Source organism: Oncorhynchus mykiss, chromosome 22 (genome assembly GCF_013265735.2).
Source record: "Oncorhynchus mykiss isolate Arlee chromosome 22, USDA_OmykA_1.1, whole genome shotgun sequence".
Lineage (NCBI taxonomy): Eukaryota > Metazoa > Chordata > Actinopteri > Salmoniformes > Salmonidae > Oncorhynchus > Oncorhynchus mykiss.
In genome coordinates, this window is record NC_048586.1 from 49,992,513 (window position 1) to 50,010,076 (window position 17,564).

At 47.3% G+C, this 17,564-nt stretch overlaps 1 protein-coding gene and 1 long non-coding RNA gene across 5 annotated transcripts in view; both read left to right on the top strand.

The window, feature by feature from the left end:
• The window catches only part of LOC110519289 (neuropilin-2), a 201,212-nt gene that overhangs the window by 169,068 nt on the left and 14,580 nt on the right, over positions 1–17,564 (top strand). For 3 of the 4 annotated variants that reach the window (XM_036959473.1, XM_036959474.1, XM_036959472.1), the window contains exon 16: positions 2,951–2,983. In XM_036959473.1, the coding sequence (XP_036815368.1) occupies positions 2,951–2,983 (33 nt within the window). Of the gene's footprint in view, positions 1–2,950; positions 2,984–11,572; positions 12,188–17,564 lie in introns of those variants that run through there. The other variant, XM_036959471.1, reaches the window with a different exon arrangement.
• The window catches only part of LOC118943617, a 5,074-nt gene continuing 2,537 nt past the window's right edge, over positions 15,028–17,564 (top strand). The window contains exon 1 of the long non-coding RNA XR_005038851.1: positions 15,028–17,564. This exon is cut by the window's right edge and continues 665 nt beyond it. This is a non-coding gene — a long non-coding RNA (uncharacterized LOC118943617).

Consider the following 17,564-nt stretch of genomic DNA (forward strand, 5'->3'; position numbering starts at 1 on the left):
CTCTCTCAGTGTCTTACCTTCCTCTCAGTCTCACCTTCCTCTCTCAGTCTCACCTTCCTCTCCCAGTCTCAACTTCCTCTCAGTCTCACCTTCCTCTCTCAGTCTTACCTTCCTCTCTCAGTCTTACCTTCCTCTCTCAGTCTCACCTTCCTCTCTCAGTCTTACCATCCTCTCAGTCTCACCTTCCTCTCTCAGTCTCACCTTCCTCTCTCAGTCTCACCTTCCTCTCTCAGTCTCAACTTCCTGTCTCAGTCTTTACCTTCCTCTCAGTCTCACCTTCCTCTCAGTCTCACCTTCCTCTCAGTCTCACCTTCCTCTCAGTCTCACCATCCTCTCAGTCTCACCTTCCTCTCTGTCTCACCTTCCTCTCTGTCTCACCTTCCTCTCAGTCTCACCTTCCTCTCTGTCTCACCTTCCTCTCTCAGTCTTACCTTCCTCACTCTGTCTTACCTTCCTCTCTGTCTCACCATCCTCTCTGTCTCACCTTCCTCTCAGCCTCACCTTCCTCTCAGTCTCACCATCCTCTCAGTCTCACCTTCCTCTCTGTCTCACCTTCCTCTCTGTCTCACCTTCCTCTCTGTCTCACATTCCTCTCTGCCTCACCTTCCTCTCAATCTCACCTTCCTCTCAGTCTCACCTTCCTCTCAGTCTCACCATCCTCTCAGTCTCACCTTCCTCTCAGTCTCACCTTCCTCTCAGTCTCACCATCCTCTCAGTCACACCTTCCTCTCTGTCTCACCTTCCTCTCTGTCTCACCTTCCTCTCAGTCTCACCTTCCTCTCTCTCTCACCTTCCTCTCTCAGTCTTACCTTCCTCTCTCTGTCTTACCTTCCTCTCTGTCTCACCATCCTCTCAGTCTCACCTTCCTCTCAGTCTCACCTTCCTCTCTCAGTCTCACCTTCCTCTCTCAGTCTCACCTTCCCCTCTCAGTCACACCTTCCTCTCAGTCTCACCTTCCTCTCAGTCTCACCATCCTCTCAGTCTCACCTTCCTCTCTGTCTCACCTTCCTCTCTGTCTCACCTTCCTCTCAGTCTCACCTTCCTCTCTGTCTCACCTACCTCTCAATCTTACCTTCTTCTCAGTCTCACCTTCCTCTCTCAGTCTCACCTTCCTCTCTCAGTCTCACCTTCCTCTCAGTCTCACCTTCCTCTCAGTCTCACCTTCCTCTCTGTCTCACCTACCTCTCAATCTTACCTTCTTCTCAGTCTCACCTTTCTTCTCTCAGTCTCACCTTCCTCTCAGTCTCACCTTCCTCTCTCAGTCTCACCTTCCTCTCTCAGTCTCACCTCCCTCTCTCTGTCTTACCTTCCTCTCTCAGTCTCACCTTCCTCTCTCTCTCACCTTCCTCTCAGTCTCACCTTCCTCTCTTAGTCTCACCTTCCTCTCAGTCTCACCTTCCTCTGTCAGTCTCACCTTCCTCTCAGTCTCACTTTCCTATGTCTCACCTTCCTCTCAGTCTCACCTTCCTCTCTCAGTCTTACCTTCCTCTCAGTCTCACCTTCCTCTCTCAGTCCCTCCTTCCTCTCTCAGTCTCACCTTCCTCTCAGTCTCACCTTCCTCTCTCCCCTGAGTCTCACCTTCCTCTCTCCCTTCAGTCTCACCTACCTCTCTCCCCTCAGTCTCACCTTCCTCTCTCAGTCTCACCTTCCTCTCAGTCTCACCTTCCTCTCAGTCTCACCATCCTCTCAGTCTTACCTTCCTCTCTGTCTCACCTTCCTCTCTGTCTCACCTTCCTCTCTGTCTCACCTTCCTCTCAGTCTCACCTTCCTCTCTGTCTCACCTACCTCTCAATCTTACCTTCTTCTCAGTCTCACCTTCCTCTCTCAGTCTCACCTTCCTCTCTCAGTCTCACCTTCCTCTCAGTCTCACCTTCCTCTCAGTCTCACCTTCCTCTCTGTCTCACCTACCTCTCAATCTTACCTTCTTCTCAGTCTCACCTTTCTTCTCTCAGTCTCACCTTCCTCCCAGTCTCACCTTCCTCTCTCAGTCTCACCTTCCTCTCTCAGTCTCACCTCCCTCTCTCTGTCTTACCTTCCTCTCTCAGTCTCACCTTCCTCTCTCTCTCACCTTCCTCTCAGTCTCACCTTCCTCTCTTAGTCTCACCTTCCTCTCAGTCTCACCTTCCTCTGTCAGTCTCACCTTCCTCTCAGTCTCACTTTCCTATGTCTCACCTTCCTCTCAGTCTCACCTTCCTCTCTCAGTCTTACCTTCCTCTCAGTCTCACCTTCCTCTCTCAGTCCCTCCTTCCTCTCTCAGTCTCACCTTCCTCTCAGTCTCACCTTCCTCTCTCCCCTGAGTCTCACCTTCCTCTCTCCCTTCAGTCTCACCTTCCTCTCTCCCCTCAGTCTCACCTTCCTCTCTCAGTCTCACCTTCCTCTCAGTCTTACCTTCCTCTCAGTCTCACCTTCCTCTCTCAGCCTCACCTTCCTCTCAATCTCACCTTCCTCTCTCAGTATTTCCTTCCTCTCAGTCACACCTTCCTCTCAGTCTCACCTTGCTCTCTGTCACATCTTCCTCTCTCAGTCTCACCTTCCTCTCTCAGTCTCACCTTCCTCTCTCAGTCTCACCTTCTTCTCAGTCTCACCTTTCTCTCAGTCTCACCTTCCCCTCTCAGTCTCACCTTCCTCTCAGTCTCACCTTCCTCTCAGTCTCACTTCCTCTCTCATTCTCACCTTCCTCTCAGTTTTACCTTCTTCTCTGCCACACTTTCCTCTCTCAGTCTCACCTTTCTCTCTCAGTCTCACCTTCCTCTCAGTCTTACTTTCCTCTCTATCTCACCTTCCTCTCTCAGTCTCACCTTCCTCTCAGTCTTACCTTCCTCTCTGTCTTACCTTCCTCTCTCAGTCTTACCTTCCTCTCTCAGTCTTACCTTCCTCTCAGTCTGCTGTAGTATGTTGATCAGAATGCCATTGCCTTTTTAATACAATTTAGTCCTTCTCTTTCTTTCAGAACCCTTCGCTGCATTCCCTCCTGACATGACTGGTGAGTTGGCCTTGTTATCTTTGACTACTTCCTGTTTCCTGTGCGAACGTTCGTCTACTTCCTGTATGAATATGTGTTGCTTCCTGCTTGTCGCTCCGACCCAGCTTGCAGTTACGGCACCGGTCCATAAACACTGATTTACCTGATTCTATTATGTGATTCAATTCCATTCTAAGTCTTAAACTGATGACTATGCTGTTCCAAAACTGCATCTGAATCTTGTTTAGGTATAAGGAAACAGAGGAGAAATTGCTTCCGGGTTTTCAGTTTGTTGGTATTGAACTTGTTCCCGAGGTTATTATATCGGTGGGAATCGGGACGCTACTGTTACCAGCATAATGCATCCCAGCGTTATGATCAGAGCATGTGTCCCTGCGTGCATGTCTGAGGTCAAGCATCCGTCCCGTTATGTCCCGTTATGTTGTTGTCTCTACATATTATATACAGGTGAACAGAGTCTTAAAGAAACATCACATGCTAATGTTTTGAATATTTTATATTTTCAGTACTGTGACATATTTGTTGTTCCATTATATCTGTGTACAAACTCAGAGAAGGTAGTGCCCTCATGTGCATTAGGGTTTTGTATGTACCAGGTGTCTAGGGTATGTACAGATGTCTCTACTGGAAGGCTAGGGTATGTACAGCTGTCTCTACTGGAAGGCTAGGGTATGTACAGCTGTCTCTACTGGAAGGCTAGGGTATGTACAGCTGTCTCTACTGGAAGGCTAGGGTATTTACAGCTGTAGGTACTGGAAGGCTAGGGTATGTACAGCTGTCTCTACTGGAAGGCTAGGGTATGTACAGATGTCTCTACTGGAAGGCTAGGGTATGTACAGCTGTCTCTACTGGAAGGCTAGGGTATGTACAGCTGTCTCTACTGGAAGGCTAGGGTATGTACAGCTGTCTCTACTGGAAGGCTAGGGTATTTACAGCTGTAGGTACTGGAAGGCTAGGGTATGTACAGCTGTCTCTACTGGAAGGCTAGGGTATGTACAGCTGTAGGTACTGGAAGGCTAGGGTATGTACAGATGTCTCTACTGGAAGGCTAGGGTATGTACAGCTGTCTCTACTGGAAGGCTAGGGTATGTACAGCTGTAGGTACTGGAAGGCTAGGGTATGTACAGCTGTCTCTACTGGAAGGCTAGGGTATGTACAGCTGTCTCTACTGGAAGGCTAGGGTATGTACAGCTGTAGGTACTGGAAGGCTAGGGTATGTACAGCTGTCTCTACTGGAAGGCTAGGGTATGTACAGCTGTCTCTACTGGAAGGCTAGGGTATGTACAGCTGTAGGTACTGGAAGGCTAGGGTATGTACAGCTGTCTCTACTGGAAGGCTAGGGTATGTACAGCTGTCTCTACTGGAAGGCTAGGGTATTTACAGCTGTAGGTACTGGAAGGCTAGGGTATGTACAGTTGTCTCTACTGGAAGGCTAGGGTATGTACAGCTGTCTCTACTGGAAGGCTAGGGTATTTACAGCTGTAGGTACTGGAAGGCTAGGGTATGTACAGCTGTAGGTACTGGAAGGCTAGGGTATGTACAGCTGTCTCTACTGGAAGGCTAGGGTATGTACAGCTGTAGGTACTGGAAGGTTAGGGTATGTACAGCTGTCTCTACTGGAAGGCTAGGGTATGTACAGCTGTAGGTACTGGAAGGCTAGGGTATGTACAGCTGTAGGTACTGGAAGGCTAGGGTATGTTTATTTATTTATTTTTTTTATTTTACCTTTATTTAACCAGGCAAGTCAGTTAAGAACAAATTCTTATTTTCAATGACGGCCTGGGAACAGTGGGTTAACTGCCTGTTCAGGGGCAGAACGACAGATTTGTACCTTGTCAGCTCGGGGGTTTGAACTCACAACCTTCCGGTTACTAGTCCAACGCTCTAACCACTAGGCTACCCTGCCGCTGTATGTACAGCTGTAGGTACTGGAAGGCTAGGGTATCTACAGCTGTCTCTACTGGAAGGCTAGGGTATGTACAGCTGTCTCTACTGGAAGACTAGGGTATGAACAGCTGTAGGTACTGGAAGACTAGGGTATGTACATCTGTAGGTACTGGAAGACTAGGGCATGTACAGCTGTCTCTACTGGAGGATAGGGTATGTACAGCTGTCTCTACTGGAAGGCTAGGGTATGTACAGCTGTCTCTACTGGAAGGCTAGGATATGTACAGCTGTAGGTACTGGAAGGTTAGGGTATGTACAGCTGTCTCTACTGGAAGGCTAGGGTATGTACAGCTGTAGGTACTGGAAGGCTAGGGTATGTGCAGCTGTAGGTACTGGAAGACTGGGGTATGTACAGCTGTCTCTACTGGAAGGCTAGGGTATTTACAGCTGTCTCTACTGGAAGGCTAGGGTATGTACAGCTGTCTCTACTGGAAGGCTAGGGTATGTACAGCTGTAGGTACTGGAAGACTAGGGTATGTACAGCTGTCGGTACTGGAAGACTGGGGTATGTACAGCTGTAGGTACTGGAAGGCTAGGGTATGTACAGCTGTCTCTACTGGAAGGCTAGGGTATGTACAGCTGTCTCTACTGGAAGGCTAGGGTATGTACAGCTGTAGGTACTGGAAGACTAGGGTATGTACAGCTGTCTCTACTGGAAGACTAGGGTATGTACAGCTGTAGGTGCTGGAAGACTGGGGTATGTGCAGCTGTCTCTACTGGAAGGCTAGGGTATGTACAGCTGTCTCTACTGGAAGGCTAGGGTATGTACAGCTGTAGGTACTGGAAGACTAGGGTATGTACAGCTGTCTCTACTGGAAGACTAGGGTATGTACAGCTGTAGGTACTGGAAGACTGGGGTATGTGCAGCTGTCTCTACTGGAAGGCTAGGGTATGTACAGCTGTCTCTACTGGAGGATAGGGTATGTACAGCTGTCTCTACTGGAAGGCTAGGGTATGTACAGCTGTAGGTACTGGAAGACTAGGGTATGTACAGCTGTCTCTACTGGAAGGCTAGGGTATGTACAGCTGTCTCTACTGGAGGATAGGGTATGTACAGCTGTCTCTACTGGAAGGCTAGGGTATGTACAGCTGTAGGTACTGGAAGACTAGGGTATGTACAGCTGTCTCTACTGGAAGGCTAGGGTATGTACAGCTATAGGTACTGTACTCTATTCTACTGTACTGTACTCTACTCTATTGTACTGCACTGTGCTGTACTGTACTGTACTCTATTCTACTGCACTGTACTCTACTGTACTGCACTGTACTCTATTCTACGGCACTGTACTGTACTCCACTCTATTCTACTGCACTGTCCTGTACTGTACAACACTCTACTGTACTCTTCTGTTCTCTACTGTACTGTAATCTACTCTACTGTACTGTAATCTACTCTACTGTACTCTATCAACTCTACTGTTCTCTACTGTACTGTACTCCACTCTATTCTACTGCACTGTCCTGTACTGTACAACACTCTACTGTACTCTTCTGTTCTCTACTGTACTGTAATCTACTCTACTGTACTGTAATCTACTCTACTGTACTCTATCAACTCTACTGTTCTCTACTGTACTGTACTCTACTCTACTGTACTGTAATCTACTCTACTGTACTCTATCAACTCTACTGTACTCTACTGTACTGTACTGTACTGTACTCTACTGTACTCTACTGTACTGTACTGTACTGTACTGTACTCTACTGTACTGTACTCTACTGTACTGTACTGTACTGTACTGTACGGTACTCTACTGTACTGTACTGTACTCTACTCTACTCTACTCTACTCTACTCTACTCTACAGTATTGATATCTACTGTACTCTACTGTACTCTATCCTACTCTACCGTACTGTACTCCACTCTACTGTACACAACTCTGCTGAACTCTACTCTACTGAGGTAGAGGAGATTAGAGGAGATGAGATTAGAGTAGAAGAGAGTAGAGGAAAGTAGAGGAGGGTAGAGGAGGGTAGAGTAAAGGAGAGGATGGGAGAGGAGAGGAGAGTAGAGTAGAGGAGAGGAGAAGAGGGTAGAGGAGAGAAGGGTAAAGGAGAGGAGAGGAGAGTAGAGGAGAGGAGGGTAGAGGATAGGAGAGAAGGGGAGAGGAGAGGAGGGTAGAGGAGAGTAGAGGAGAGGAGGGTAGAGGAGAGGAGGGTAGAGGAGAGGAGAGTAGAGGAGAGGAGGGTAGAGTAGAGGAGAGGAGGGTAGAGTAGAGGAGAGGAGAGGAGGGTGGAGGAGAGGAGGGTAGAGTAGAGGAAGGTAGAGGAGAGGAGGGTAGAGGAGAGGAGAGGAGAGGAGAGGAGGGTAGAGGAGAGGAGAGGAGAGGAGAGGAGAGGAGAGGAGAGGAGAGGAGAGGAGGGTAGAGGAGAGTAGAGGAGGGTAGAGGAGAGGAGGGTAGAGGAGAGTAGAGGAGGGTAGAGGAGAGGAGGGTAGAGGAGAGGAGGGTAGAGGAGAGGAGATTAGAGGAGAGGAGGGTAGAGTAGAGGAGAGGAGGGTAGAGTAGAGGAGAGGAGGGTGGAGGAGAGGAGGGTAGAGTAGAGGAAGGTAGAGGAGAGGAGAGGAGGGTAGAGGAGAGGAGAGGAGAGGAGGGTAGAGGAGGGTAGAGGAGAGGAGGGTAGAGGTGGGTAGAAGAGAAGGAGAGAAGAGGAGGGTAGAGGAGAGGAGGGTAGAGGAGGGTAGAGGAGAGGAGGGTAGAGGAGAGGAGGGGGAGAGTAGGGTAGAGAGAGGAGAGGAGGGGAGAGGAGAGGAGAGGAGAGGAGAGGAGAGGAGAGGAGGGTATCGGAGAGGAGGGTAGATTAGAGAAGGGTAGAGGAGAGGAGAGGAGAGGAGAGGAGAGGAGAGGAGAGGAGGGTAGAGGAGAGGAGGGTAGAGTAGAGTAGGGTAGAGGAGAGGAGGGTAGAGGAGAGGAGGGTAGAGGAGGTTGGAGGAGTGGAGGGTAGAGTAGAGGAGGGTAGAGTAGAGGAGGATAGAGGAGAGGAGAGGAGGGTAGAGTAGAGGAGGGTAGAGGAGGGTAGAGGCGTGGAGAGGAGGGTAGAGGAGAGGAGGGTAGAGGAGAGGAGGGTAGAGGAGGGTAGAGGAGAGGAGGGTAGAGGAGAGGAGAGGAGAGGAGGGTAGAGGAGAGGAGGGTAGAGGAGAGGAGAGGAAGGTAGAGGAGAGGAGAGGAGGGTAGAGGAGAGGAGGGTAGAGTAGAGGAGGGAAAAGGAGAGGAGAGGAAAGGAGAGGAGAGGAGAGTATCGGAGAGGAGGGTAGATTAGAGAAGGGTAGAGGAGAGGAGAGGAGAGGAGAGGGATATAGAGGAGAGGAGAGGAGGTAGAGGAGAGGAGGTAGAGGAGAGGAGGGTAGAGGAGGTTGGAGGAGTGGAGGGTAGAGGAGAGAAGGGTAGAGTAGAGGAGAGGAGGGTAGAGTACAGGAGGGTAGAGAAGAGGAGGGGAGAGGAGAGGAGAGGAGAGGAGAGGAGGGGAGGGGAGGGTAGAGGAGAGGATGGTAGAGGAGAGGAGAGGAGGGTAGAGGAGAGGAGGGTAGAGGAGAGGAGGGTAGAGTAGAGGAGAGGAGAGTAGAGTAGAGGAGAGGAGGGTAGAGGAGAGGATGGTAGAGGAGAGGAGGATAGAGGAGAGGAGAGTAGAGGAGGGTAGAGTAAGTTAGAGGAGAGGAGAGGAAATGAGAGTATACGAGAGGAGAGGAGAGGAGAGGAGAGTAAGGGGTTATAGAGGAGGGAGGAGGAGGAGGAGATTGGCAGGATTTTGCTTGATTTTCTCTCTTGGATGGCTGTAGGTTTAGTCACAAATGGCACACCATTTTTTTGGACCAAAAGGGCTCGAGTCAACAGGGCTCGGGTCAACAGGGCTCGGGTCAACAGGGCTCGGGTCAACAGGGCTCGGGTCAACAGCGGTGCATTCCATTTGGGAAGCAAACTGTGTGCTAGTCTGTGGTGGGTAGATGAGTGAGAGATGGGCACTCTTGATCCGTGTATTTGGCTGTCGGGGTGTTGGGGTGGTTTCCTTGGAGATGTTTGGCTTGAGGCAGACGAGACTGGCAGACAACCATTCATGTAAGAAAACAGAACAGGGAAATCTTGTCTGAAAATGACCACTTAGAATTCACTCCCAGATCCATCTCCCTCCTGTTCCCTCCCAAACAGTAGAGCTAAATATCTCCATCTTGTTCCCTCCCAGACAGTAGAGCTAAATATCTCCCTCCTGTTCTCTCCCAGACAGTAGAGCTAAATATCTCCCTTCTGTTCTCTCCTAGACAGTAGAGCTAACTATCTCCCTCCTACTCTCTTCCAGACAGTAGAGCTAACTATCTCCCTCCTGTTCTGTAATAGACAGTAGAGCTAAGTCTCTCCCTCCTGTTCTCTCCTAGACAGTAGAGCTAACTCTCTCCCTCCTGTTCTCTCCCAGACAGTAGAGCTAACTCTCTCCCTCCTGTTCTGTAATAGACAGTAGAGCTAACTCTCTCCCTCCTGTTCTCTCCCAGACAGTAGAGCTAGCTATCTCCCTCCTGTTCTCTCCCAGACAGTAGAGCTAACTATCTCCCTTCTGTTCTCTCCCAGACAGTAGAGCTATCTATCTCCCTCCTGTTCTGTAATAGACAGTAGAGCTATCTATCTCCCTCCTGTTCTGTAATAGACAGTAGAGCTAACTCTCTCCCTCCTGTTCTCTCCCAGACAGTAGAGCTAACGATCTCCCTCCTGTTCTCTCCCAGACAGTAGAGCTAACTATCTCCCTTCTGTTCTCTCCCAGACAGTAGAGCTAACTATCTCCCTCCTACTCTCTTCCAGACAGTAGAGCTAACTATCTCCCTCCTGTTCTGTAATAGACAGTAGAGCTAACTCTCTCCCTCCTGTTCTCTCCTAGACAGTAGAGCTAACTCTCTCCCTCCTGTTCTCTCCCAGACAGTAGAGCTAACTATCTCCCTCCTGTTCTGTAATAGACAGTAGAGCTAACTCTCCCTCCTGTTCTCTTCCAGACAGTAGAGCTAACTCTCTCCCTCCTGTTCTCTCCTAGACAGTAGAGCTAACTATCTCCCTTCTGTTCTCTCCCAGACAGTATAGCTATCTATCTCCCTCCTGTTCTGTAATAGACAGTAGAGCTATCTATCTCCCTCCTGTTCGCTCCCAGACAGTAGAGCTAACTATCTCCCTCCTGTTCTGTAATAGACAGTAGAGCTAACTCTCTCCCTCCTGTTCTCTCCGAGACAGTAGAGCTAACTATCTCCCTCCTGTTCTGTAATAGACAGTAGAGCTAACTCTCTCCCTCCTGTTCTCTCCCAGACAGTAGAGCTAACGATCTCCCTCCTGTTCTCTCCCAGACAGTAGAGCTAACTATCGCCCTCCTGTTCTGTAATAGACAGTAGAGCTATCTATCTCCCTCCTGTTCTCTCCGAGACAGTAGAGTTGACTATCTCCCTCCTATCTTTCTTGTCTTTCATTAGGCAGACAGCTGAGTTGAGGTCAAATATGTTCCTGGAAAGCTGTCTCTCTAAAGGGGCACTATCTTAGATTCAAACAGTGCACTCTCAGACTAGAGCGTTCAAATCAAAGTTAAGATCTGTGATAACACCTGAAATACCTCTAATCACAGCTATGATCTGTGATAACACCTGAAATACCTCTAATCACAGCTATGATCTGTGATAACACCTGAAATACCTCTAATCAAAGTTAAGATCTGTGATAACACCTGAAATACCTCAACTCAAAGCTATGATCTGTGATAACACCTGAAATACCTCAACTCAAAGCTATGATCTGTGATAACACCTGAAATACCTCTAATCAAAGCTATGATCTGTGATAACACCTGAAATACCTCTAATCAGGCTATATAATGGATTACCTATTCCTCAGGCTATATAATGGATTACCTATTCCTCAGGCTATATAATGGAGTACCTATTCATCAGGCTATATAATGGATTAACTATTCCTCAGGCTATATAATGGACTACCTATTCCTCAGGCTATATAATGGATTAACTATTCCTCAGGCTATATAATGGATTAACTATTCCTCAGGCTATATAATGGACTACCTATTCCTCAGGCTATATAATGGATTAACTATTCCTCAGGCTATATAATGGACTACCTATTCCTCAGGCTATATAATGGATTACCTATTCCTCAGGCTATATAATGGATTAACTATTCCTCAGGCTATATAATGGACTACCTATTCATCAGGCTATATAATGGATTACCTATTCCTCAGGCTATATAATGGATTACCTATTCCTCAGGCTATATAATGGACTACCTATTCCTCAGGCTATATAATTGATGAACTATTCCTCAGGTTATGTCATAGTCCCAACCTGCCATATAAAACCTGCTTGCTGCTCTCCACGAGGAACGATTGATAATGTCCAAAAGTATAGCTGCATAAACCTGGCTTTGCAATGCATTTTATCAAACAAGGTCCAACCTCAGCAATGGCAGAAGCATGAGCCTCTGCTTGTCTATGTTCAGTACATGTCTGTTTTGTTTGTAAAAATTATTAATTTTTAAATACACAAATAAATCTATATATTGTGCCTTATTAAAAGACAGAAAGGTCTGCACTTTGCTGCATGCCTGCCCTGCCTTCATCTCTGCCTCCCAAGCCAACTACTCTGTGTGTCTCTGCTCTACCACCAGGGGGAGCTCTTCCTGGTGCCAGTGAGCCCACAGTAGACACAGAGGTGTCAGTGCAGCCCATCCCCCCCTTCTGGTATTATGTAATGGCCGGCGTTGGGGCTCTGTTGCTCCTGGCATCATTCACTCTGGTCGTGGTTCTCTGTTGTCACCGCTATCAACTAGCAGCCAAGAAGAACAGCCAGCACTCAGTGTCCTACCAGAGTGCCCACTACCACAGCTCTCACTACGGCCCCGGGCCTAACCACAACCACTATTCCGGGCCTGGGGGGGTTATGTCGACCCACTACCCCAACAGAGGGCCTCTGTCTGGGTTGGGGCTGGCAGGACCCTCCGCACCTCCAATGGAGCCCATGCTGTCTATCAGGCTGGAGAAGGAGGATGAGCATCGAGGCTCCCGGTGCTGACTATGTTTGACACAGAGACAGACAGACAGAGAGAGAGAGACAGTACTGTGACTGGGCGGGACACCTGCCCTCAGATATCTATAGACACCCTCAGATGATGTCATGAAGGAACGATCTGGTCCGACTGGCCCTCTGTTTGGAATCTGCTGTCTCTGAAGGAACATTTAAATTAAAAAACAACAACATTAAGAGCAACAACAACAAAAAAAAAGGTGCAGAAAAGGCACCAAAGTTTCCTTCTGTTGATGATATTGTTTCTCTTAGCGGAGCTGCTGCTTTGTGGCTTTAAGACAGGACGAGGAGGGTTTGCTGTGATGATGTGCTTCCTGTTTCATTGAGCTTGTTTACGTCCAAAACATCCAGCCAGAACTCCTTAGCGGCGGGCCCCGACTCCAACAAACGGTTTCTGGGAAAGATGGGATTCGGAATATGAGTCTACGTCTCAATTGGCACCCTATTCCCTATATAGTGCACCATGGGCCCTGGTCTAAACTAGTGCGCTGTATAGGGGTAGGTTGCCATTTGGGACGGCCCTTAGTCTTTCAGTGGGGAGTTAAACCTTTGATTGAACAGTCCAGTGGAGAGGACACTCTTATAGCGGTGCCAAGATGCTGTAGGGAGGAGAGACGGAAACCGAGACAGAGATAGAGTGGGTGAGAGAGGAGAGGAGAAAAAGAGAGAGAGAGAGCGAGAGAGAGAGCAGAGGGGAGTGAAGCCTGGATAGTCAGAGGGAGTTGTTTCCACGTGTAGAGCACCTCTGACATTTACAACAGGAGAGGTGTTCTGTTGACGTATACACACAGAGAGAGAGAGAGAGAGAGAGAGAGACAGAGAGAAAGAGAGAGACAGAGAGAGAGAGATCTGCTGCTCTTGAAGAAGGAGTCAGGAGAGAGAGAGGTATGTCGGTATGACATATCTCTATTTTGTTTGACCTCCCTCCTGACTGTGGAGAGAACTCTGGTCCATGTTTCAGTTTGCTTGGATGAAGGACTTGCTTGTGTCTGTTTAGATATATTATAAACTAATGTTTTATTTCCTTTAGAAAGGACTGAAGCGATGGAGACAATCCTGAACTAACTGCATTGGCGCACCTATCAATGGAGACAATATTTGTTTTCTTACTATATGCAACAGTCTTCTGAAGCTACCTTAGACAGCCTATACCCTCTGAAACAACCTATACCCTGTGAGACAGACTATACCCTGTGAGACAACTTATACCCTGTGAGACAGATTATACCCTCTGAGACAACCTATACCCTCTGAGATAGCCTATACCATGTGAGACAGACTATACCCTCTGAGACAACCTATACCCTCTGAGACAGACTTATACCCTCTGAGACAGACTATACCCTCTGAGACAACCTATACCCTGTGAGACAGACTATACCCTCTGAGACAACCTATACCATGTGAGACAGACTATACCCTCTGAGACAACCTATACCCTGTGAGACAGACTATACCCTCTGAGACAACCTATACCCTGTGAGACAGACTATAGCCTCTTAGACAACCTATACCATGTGAGACAGACTATACCCTCTGAGACAACCTATACCCTCTGAGATAGACTATACCATCTGAGACAGATTATACCCTCTGAGACAACCTATACCCTCTGAGACAGACTATACCCTCTGAGACAACCTATACCCTCTGAGACAGACTATACCCTCTGAGACAGACTATACCCTCTGAGACAACCTATACCCTGTGAGACAGACTATACCCTGTGAGGCAACCTATACCCTGTGAGACAGACTATACCCTCTGAGATAACCTATACCATGTGAGACAGACTATACCCTCTGAGACGACCTATACCCTCTGAGACAACCTATACCCTCTGAGACAACCTATACCCTCTGAGACAGACTATACCCTGTGAGACAACCTATACCTTGTGAGACAGAGTATACTCTCTGAGACAACCTATACCCTCTGAGACAACCTATACCCTCTGAGACAGATTATACCCTCTGAGACAACCTATACCCTGTGAGACAACATATACTCTCTGAGACAATCTATACCCTCTGAGACAGACTATGCCCTGTGAGACAACCTATACCATGTGAGACAGATTATACCCTCTGAGACAACCTATACCCTCTGAGACAACCTATAACCTCTGAAATAGCCTATACCATGTGAGACAGACTATACCCTCTGAGACAACCTATACCCTCTGAGACAGCCAGACCTTAAATCTGGGAGGGTACAGGGCTCATCAGAGTAACAAATGAACCTATTTTACTATGACATGGTCCTCACACTACTCTTTAACATTACTGTTTTATATTTGTTAATTTGCTTTTATCAATTGATGTGTTGTTCTCAGCAGACAAAGCTGGTCAAACGATGTCCTTTCCACCAGCTTGGCCCACTGTGTTGATATTTTACTAATTGAAAACATACAGTACCAGTCAGAAGTTTGGACACACCTACTCATTCAATAGTTTTTTTTACTATTTTCTACATTGTAGAATAATAGTGAAGACATTAAAACTATGAAATAACACATATGGAATCATGTAGTAACCAAAAAAATCTAAATATAAATAAGTTTATATTTGAGAAATTAGCCACCCTTTGCATTGATGACAGCTTTTCACACTCTTGGCATTCTCTCAACCAGCTTCATGAGGTTGTCACCTGGAATGCATTTCAATTAACAGGTGTGCCTTGTTAAAAGTTAATTTGTGGAATGTCCTTCCTTTTTAATGCGTTTGAGCCAATCAGATGTGTTGTGACAAGGTATGGGTGGTATAGAGAACATTTCAAGAACTGTGAAAGTTTCTTCAAGTGCAGTCGCAAAAACCATCAAGTGCTATGATGAAACTGGCTCTCATGAGGAAAGGAAGACCCAGAGTTACCTCTGCTGCAGAGGATAGGTTCATTAGAGTTAACTGTCTCAGATTGAGTCCAAATCAATGCTTCACAGAATTCAAGTAACAGACATCTCAACATCAACTGTTCAGAGGAGACTGCGTGAATCAGGCCTTCATGGTCGAATTGCTGCAAAAAAAAAACACTACTAAAGGACACCAATAAGAAGAGACTTGCTTGGGCCAAGAAACACAAGCAATGGACATTAGACCGGTGGAAATCTGTCCTTTGGTCTGATGAGTCCAAATTTGAGATTTTTTTTCTCCAACAGAAATCAGGGTCAAACAAGGAGAGATTGGGTTTGTTTGGCTTAAATCTGATTCTCTCCAAAAATCTTCTGTATACAAGAATGTAGAAAGAAATGGAAAGAGAGATGGAGAGATCAAACATAACCTTTTTTTCTAACGAATGATAGATGGATGTTATTTCTCTGGAAGGAGGAAAAGGATTCTGTTTCAAACACAGACACATGAAAGCTCTGGGCAGATGAACGGACTGGCAGAGAGCGAGAGAGACCGTCTGACCCAGCTCTAGGCAGACAGACGGACTGGCAGGGTGGGAGAGAGACCGTCTGACCCAGCTCTGGGCAGACAGACGGACTGGCAGAGAGGGAGTGAGACCGTCTGACCCAGCCCAGCAGGCCTAGTGTAAGGGACGTTCAGCACTCTCGATCTGTAGACTAATTGGACAATGATTGGTCCCCATGGCGTGGTATTCACAGAATGGATAACTAGCTAAATGGACATCTTGGATTCCATACTAATGGTTGACTGCTTTTTACTCTGTAACAGAATCATGTTTTTGGGTCCTGTCTCATGTTCCACTCTGTAACAGAATCATGTTGTTTTGTCCTGTCTCATGTTCCACTCTGTAACAGAATCATGTTGTTTTGTCCTGTCTCATGTTCCACTCTGTAACAGAACCATGTTGTCGGGTCCTGTCTCATGTTCCACTCTGTAACAGAATCATGTTGTTGGGTCCTGTCTCATGTCCCACTCTGTAACAGAATCATGTTGTCGGGTTCCACTCTGTAACAGAACCATGTTGTCGGGTCCTGTCTCATGTTCCACTCTGTAACAGAATCATGTTGTCGGGTCCTGTCTCATGTCCCACTCTGTAACAGAATCATGTTGTCGGGTCCTGTCTCATGTTCCACTCTGTAACAGAATCATGTTGTCGGGTCCTGTCTCATGTCCCACTCTGTAACAGAATCATGTTGTTGGGTCCTGTCTCATGTCCCACTCTGTAACAGAACCATGCTGTTGGGTTCCACTCTGTAACAGAACCATTTTGTCGGGTCCCACTCTGTAACAGAACCATGCTGTTGGGTTCCACTCTGTAACAGAACCATGTTGTCGGGTCCCACTCTGTAACAGAACCATGTTGTTGGGTTCCACTCTGTAACAGAACCATGTTGTCGGGTCCTGTCTCATGTCCCACTCTGTAACAGAACCATGCTGTTGGGTTCCACTCTGTAACAGAACCATGCTGTTGGGTTCCACTCTGTAACAGAATCATGTTGTCAGGTCCGGTCTCATGTGAAGTACAGTACATTTTGCCCACTGTATTTATAATGAACACCTCTTCACCCCAGACATTACACATCCCTTTGAGGAGAATATTTATTTTACGTAGTTAGATATTGCAGATTTTGTGCTTGTGTTGTACAGCTGTTTGATTTGTCCCAGCCAGCTCTCCGTTCCAGCTTCCTCCTGTGATTTATATATCCACACAGCTCAAAGCTTGCGGCCCTCCCAGTTCTACTCCATTACATGATTTCATTTCTCTACGTGGGTTTTATTTATGAACTGCCACTAAAGCAGTTTGTGTCCTTTTTTTTCGCTAACTTTTTGAATATTTGAAGAGAAAGAAATTGGCATGTTGTCACAGGGCTTTTCAAATCGGCCAGGGGCTGCCTGCTTCCCTTCCTACTCTGAGATGACATTTGTTTAAAGTATTTTCATATTTATAATTAGTTAATGGACCTATTATTATTATTTATTAAGTCTACGGTAAGCATTTATTTTAGAGTCGCTTTGGGTTTGCCTCCCAAATGGCCCCCTATTCCCCATGTAGTACACTACATCATGGCCCCCTATTCCCTATGTAGTACACTACAAGGCCCCCTATTCCCTATGTAGTGGACTATCGAGCCCTGATCAAAACAAGTAAACTATATGGAGAATAGGTTGCCATTTGGGATGCCCCCTCCTCAAGGTAATATCATTGGGATGCCCCCTCCTCAAGGTAATATCATTGGGATGCCCCCTCCTCAAGGTAATATCATTGGGATGCCCCCTCCTCAAGGTAATATCATTGGGATGCCCCTTCCTCAAGGTAATATCATTGGGATGCCCCCTCCTCAAGGTAATATCATTGGGATGCCCCCTCCTCAAGGTAATATCATTGGGATGCCCACTCCTCAAAGTCATATCATTGGGATGCCCACTCCTCAAGGTAATATCATTGGGATGCCCCCTCCTCAAGGTAATATCATTGGGATGCCCACTCCTCAAAGTCATATCATTGCGATGCCCCTCCTCACAGTCATATCATTGGGATGCCCCCTCCTCACAGTCATATCATTGGGATGCCCCCTCCTCACAGTCATATCATTGGGATGCCCACTCCTCACAGTCATATCATTGGGATGCCCACTCCTCACAGTCATATCATTGGGATGCCCACTCCTC